Below are 6,000 nucleotides of genomic sequence, written 5' to 3'. Positions count from 1 at the left end.
TAACTCAAATAAAAATCTTTAATTCATAAGAAAACTAATAACATGTGATTATAGTTAGGATTTTCTTAAAAGATTATTGATCATACATATTATTAAAGATTATATCCTGAAAACTACAGTATTGAAAAAACTTGTGCTTCTGGAATCAATAGACTTCAACATTCCATTGCCCTGCCTTCTTCAATGATCTTTTGTATTCCGTCCAATCGATACCTGTTAAAAGAACAGGAAGAAAATGCCAGATATACAAGACTACATCAGAATGTAATGCAGTGCATATTGAATTCCAGGGAATTTTATTATGTCCGACATTTCATACCGTCTTTAGCAGCCAATGACACCATAATGTCATCGATTCCCTTCTCCATTCCTTTAAGCCCGCACATATAGACGAAGGTGGTGTCTTTCTTGAGTAACTCCCAGAGCTCTTCCGCGTATTGAGCCATGCGTGTTTGGATGTACATTTTTTCTCCTTTCTCATTAGTCTGTTCCCTGCTCACTGCAAAGTCGAGTCTAAACTTGTCGGGATTCTTCTCCTTCATTTTCTCAAATTCCTAAGCACAGTAGTCAAGCATTCGGTTACTCATGTTGTAGATAAAGATGTAGCAGCTTTAAAATTCGTAAAACCTAGTTTACCTCCTTGTAGAGTAGTGAACTGCTAGTAGGCACACCCAAGAACAGCCAGGCTAAACCATTGAACTGCTTTTTTCCGAAATCAGGTCAGTAACTAGATAAATTTAATATTTATGCATTGACACTACTTGAACTCTTTGAGGTTATAGTTTAGAAAATCTACCTTGTAGTCTTTGTGCTTTTCAAAAAACATTTTCCACAAGAACCCGCGGAAAGGAGCAATTCCAGTCCCAGTTGCAAGCTACAGAAATAATTTCAACAACAAAAGTTAGGAACTTGTAGGAAGCAACACTGATGATCAATTGTACAGCCTTATCAAAATCTATGGTTGATCCTAGGAATCAAATACCATGATAACAGTTGCATTTGGATCCTTTGGCATAAGCATTTCTTTTCCTACAGGTCCAGTTATTTTCACATCAGCCCCGGGCTTCAAGTCACCTGAAGAAGTACGATTTGAAGCAGACTGTTTAATGATCACAGGAATTGAACAAGTTTGTACCAGTTTAGAAGGAACGAAGTTATCATGGTTTTCTGACACTACAAAAACGAGACTTTACTTGATTAAAATTCACAGAAAGTCGAGGTATGGTAATTAACATTCTAAAAATACCGATGTTTTACTAATCAAAGAGAGTTCTGCATTCTTACACAAGAAATTTGAGCATACTCCTTTAACTATTTCTCCTTGTTCATTGGTATACACTAGCCTTTTTACACACAAAGAAACCTGTGAAATTTTAATACATACAACTAATGACTCAGTACATAAGCTAAGAAAATAGAAACAGAGCTGCAATGCAAAACCAATGCCTAAATGAACTAAACTCATCCAATCTAACATAATTGCATTTTTAAACTAATCTATGTTCGTTATAGACGGAACTCCCGGATCACATAAAATCTACAACATAGGAAAGCTTACAGTTTTGGAGTCACCAAAGTCACCAAGGGCGCTGCTAGCAATCGAGTACAATCTGAGCTTGTGAGGCTTTCCATTCTTATCTACACCATCCGCGATTATCCCAATAGATTGTCCTTCTTTGTAGGGCAACTCACCTGTTGAATTTCATTTTATCACAAAAAAATACAATTCCCACCTAAAGCTAAACATGTATGCACACTCAGTGATCAGCTAGGAAGCATGAGTGCGAGTGCGAGCGCGAGAGTACGCTGTACGAGGATACGGGAATTCGGCAAATTTAAAAATATAGAGATTCAGATACGCATGAATCGGCAAATATTAGTATATTAAAAATATATATTATACATGTATTAACAAGTTACATTCATATTTAAACCAATTAATTAAATAAATAAGTTCAATATCCTTAACATTTTACAATATAATTATTTAATAACAAAATTATTACATTATTATGAAGTTAAGTTATAGAGTATTCAACGAATTAACTCGAATAATCCCCGAGCACCCGAGAATCCCCAATTAATTTCCATACCTTCTGTGCTGAAAACCATGTGCCATGTTTCACCAGGAGCATCATCGCCAGTGATCTTGGTGTTGAGAAGGCATTTGCCAACATATGGATCCTTCGGCCTAAACTTGTTAGTGATCACGCCTTCCTCCATTTTCTTCGAAACCTTCTCAACTTTGGTGGGAGCCTCTGTTATGACCTGAGCTCTGATTGATCCAACTCTCCCACCACTACTTGCATTTCTGTAGACTACAGGAACCTGAATATCCAAATCACAATTTACACACGGGCGATCACATAGAGTAGGGTCCCGAAAACTGATTTTGACTGAGGGCTCGTAAATTTCAAGGTCAGCCCTGCACACACACAATGAATAATTATACATACCTTAGTAAAGCACAGCCTTTTAGGCCGTATAATTGATGATTTATTGGAAAGGGCATTGGACTTGGGGAATGGATGACAAACTGCCGCACTCACAGCAACATCCATGGTTACAATTTGGAAGATCGTACAGAAAGTGATTCAGCAGAAGGAAAAATAGTGGTGAAGGGTCCAGAACATATGTAGAGATATGTAGAATCCTAATTAAAATTGAAAATTCTAATTCTTTTTAGTATGTTATTTTATTTTAGAAATTTGATTTTATAAAAAAAAAAAAATTATTTTAAAAAGATAGTTTATTATCATAATTAAAATTTTTTATACCTGATAGGTTATAAATATAAATAAATTGTTCAAATACATAAATTAAAAAAAATTCTTCACTTACAAATAATTTCTTATCTATAATCAGTAAATCGTGTCAAATATCTCAAAATTTATTGGGCGGAGGATAAGAAGATAAGAAAACAAACATGCATGCAACACCTGTACCAGTATAATTTAACCAAGTCTTTTCATGTCCAAACTTTAAGTGATATAGCTGATTTTTTCATAAATTGGTGATTAGCTAGTTTAGCAAATTTTGATCTGGATCAAACAATTAATGATTTAAACAGTTTGGGCAGCCCAGTTTTATTGAACATCTGGACCAACTGAATTAAGAATTGCTGTCAGAGTGTTTAGTCTAGTGTCCAAGTCCAACTCTAACACTCCATCAGATTTAGTTTTTCTTTAGATTCATGCAGCAAATCCATACAAAAACTGACCTTTTTTTTATCAGCGATCACCTTGCTAACCCTCTTTTGTTTATGATTTTGAGCATGATCTTATATTCTTCAACACTGCTCTTGTTACACTCTGCTCATTGCCCCTTCCGCTTGCCAAAAACTTTTAGAGGTCATTTGAAAACATATATTTTATTTTAAATGATGAATTTCAAATGACAATTTGAGTTGACATTTCAAAATCTCAGATTTATACTAATATTTGAATGGGTGGATTTCAAATGGAATCCAAATCTAAATTTCCAAATAAGTTACTTTATCAAATTGATAATTTTAAATGAAATCAGATTCCCAAACGGATCATTATTCAATTTGTTTTGTGATCATATATAGCATTTATACTTCCATGGACATCATGAAAAATCTCACTGCCATTTGCACAGAACCACTCTAAAAAATTTTGGTAGTGTTTTATATGTTTAGCATGTATAATCTTGTAATTAACATAAAAAACTATCAATATTTAAGATTTTTTTATAATATAAATCCGTTCCTGCTTAGACACCAAGAAAATAAAAATAAAAAATTTGAATATGGTACTCCGTTCACAATCGCGGACGCCTTGCTTGAGGCCTCAGAGTCAGAGGACCTGTATAATTACTTAATTAGGTAGAGAACTCCAAGAATCACAGATAATAATGTGAGAAGACTTTTACTACTCCCTCTGTCCCATTTAATTGTATACGTTTCTTTTCAACTGCTCGACACGCATTTCGATGCTCTTATAAAATATAGTTCCGTAACTTATTTTTGAGATTTTTCTTTTTTGAATAAAAATATAACATCCAAACTTTAATTCAGAAAAAGAAAATTTTAAAAATAAATTACACAACTACACTTTACAGGAGCATTAAAGTCCGTGCCGCGTCCCCGTCCCCCAATGTATACAACTCAGGGGGACGGAGGATGTTATATATTTCATTTTATATTATCAAATTATTATATTACATTTAATTATATAATAAATTACATTTATTTATATAATAAATTACATTTATTTTTCATATAGATATAACCACTTCTAACTAACTTACAAAAAGCCCCTTATAATTAAATGCCAGGCTGCCAGCATTGAGCTGTCAGCAGTCTTTTTGCCGACTACAAAGAGACTTGAAGCTGCTGTACAAACAGGTTACAGGGAGGATACGACACTAATATAAGTACTGCTCCTCTTTGTCTTTATCTAGCAGCAGCCTTAAAAATAATACTCTATACAAAGTCGCAGATATTATTAAGTCATTCACTCGCTCAATTTCTTATGAGCAATAAGCCAATGCCAGATAATTACGTAGAATTTAAAAATACACTACTTTCGTCTTCAGGGAAAAAGATGTCGACTCTGCAAAAATATTTCACCCAGTTTTTGTCCCAAACCACTCTGAACTCAGTGATTCAAATTTAGATCAGTCAATAGTACTGGTCCAAATTTGGATCACTACTATTCACTCTGATCCAAATCTTTTTAACATTAAAATATTACTCATTTTATTATTTGATGATTTTGTTAATGTTATTAAAAATAGATTAATTAAGATTAGAATATAATTAAAAAATAATTAATTATAAATTAAATTTTCAAAATATATATAATTTCAAAATACATAAAATATCAACAATTTATCAATCGCTACAGAAAAATCAAAAATAAATATTATCCATCTTGAACTTTGAAATGCACTAATTGAGCATTTGTGGGAGAAATATACTAATTCTGAGAATCAGTATTTTAATGTAATATTTTAATACTTTTAATTTATTTTTATGTACAATTTTAACCTTTTCGAATTATTTTGTAATATTTTATTTTTATGTAGTCGTTAATTTTATTATTATAATTAATGATAAATTAGTTAATCATTTTTTAAAATATTTGAAATCAAAGTATATGAATAGGCCAACATTCTAGAGAGGACTCCTTATATGGAGTTACATAGTGCGCTACTATAAATCATCAATTTTATTATAAATTCTGTTATAGAATACATATAAAACGTGATTCTAATATAGAATACTATAAAATATATCTATTTTAAGTAATTTAACACTTAACATTTGATGAACAAAGTATATTTTCGAAACTGATTCTACAACAGAATAATTCTGGATGATGATTATTCTGTTGTAGAATCATGTTGAGATATTGCATAATTTTAGATGATCTTTGGAATAAAAAAATTGTAGGAACTTCGTTTTCGGTTTAATAATCAAAATTTGTAATTATATTTCATAAAAAATATAATAGAATATATATTATGTATATATGTATATATTTATAATGGTGTGCTACGTAACTTCATACATATAAGAGGGTATGCTGTGGAGTGCTATCCTATATGAATATTATAAGGATGAATGAATTTGGATCTATATTTGGATCACATGGTTGGAATAGGATTTGGATCCCACCCTAAATTTTCATTTGGTAATCCAAATTTGGATACATGGTTGAAGTTGGCCTAATAAATCATCTCCAAGATAAACAACGACGGAGAGTAATTACTTTGCTTCACATTAATCCTTTAAATTAAAAGTTATATATTCTCGACAGTTATTATGGATAGCACTCCATAACATATCTATTACATGGACCATTATAAAAATATACATAATATATGTGTATATTTATTATTCTTTTATGGAATATAATTACAAATTTTGATTATTAAATCGAAAACAAAGTTATACAAATTTTTTTTGCCAGTAAGTTATACAATTTTTTATTCCAAAATAATCTAAAATTATGCAATATCTCAGCATTATTT

General features: G+C 31.4%; 1 protein-coding gene across 2 annotated transcripts; it reads right to left on the bottom strand.

The window, feature by feature from the left end:
- On the bottom strand, nucleotides 1–2,648 carry LOC108194060 (ferredoxin--NADP reductase, leaf isozyme, chloroplastic). Of its 2 annotated transcripts, none has more exons than XM_017360953.2 (9): nucleotides 2,457–2,648; nucleotides 2,094–2,328; nucleotides 1,559–1,692; nucleotides 1,285–1,363; nucleotides 983–1,074; nucleotides 797–874; nucleotides 637–699; nucleotides 320–554; nucleotides 1–213 (listed from the first exon to the last, which is right to left on the bottom strand). In XM_017360953.2, the coding sequence occupies exons 1-9, from the start codon at nucleotides 2,559–2,561 to the stop codon at nucleotides 146–148; spliced, it is 1,089 nt and encodes a 362-aa protein (XP_017216442.1). In that variant the 5' UTR covers nucleotides 2,562–2,648; the 3' UTR covers nucleotides 1–145. The 2 variants fall into 2 exon arrangements, with proteins under 2 accessions (XP_017216442.1, XP_017216441.1); XM_017360952.2 differs by having other exon boundaries at nucleotides 637–702; nucleotides 2,457–2,641.
- Nucleotides 2,649–6,000: the final 3,352 nt, after the last annotated feature.

The sequence above is a fragment of the Daucus carota genome, chromosome 7, assembly GCF_001625215.2.
Source record: "Daucus carota subsp. sativus chromosome 7, DH1 v3.0, whole genome shotgun sequence".
Taxonomy (NCBI): Eukaryota; Viridiplantae; Streptophyta; class Magnoliopsida; order Apiales; family Apiaceae; genus Daucus; species Daucus carota.
The sequence above is the reverse complement of the archived record's forward strand: the minus strand, read 5'-3'. Positions and strand labels throughout refer to the sequence as shown.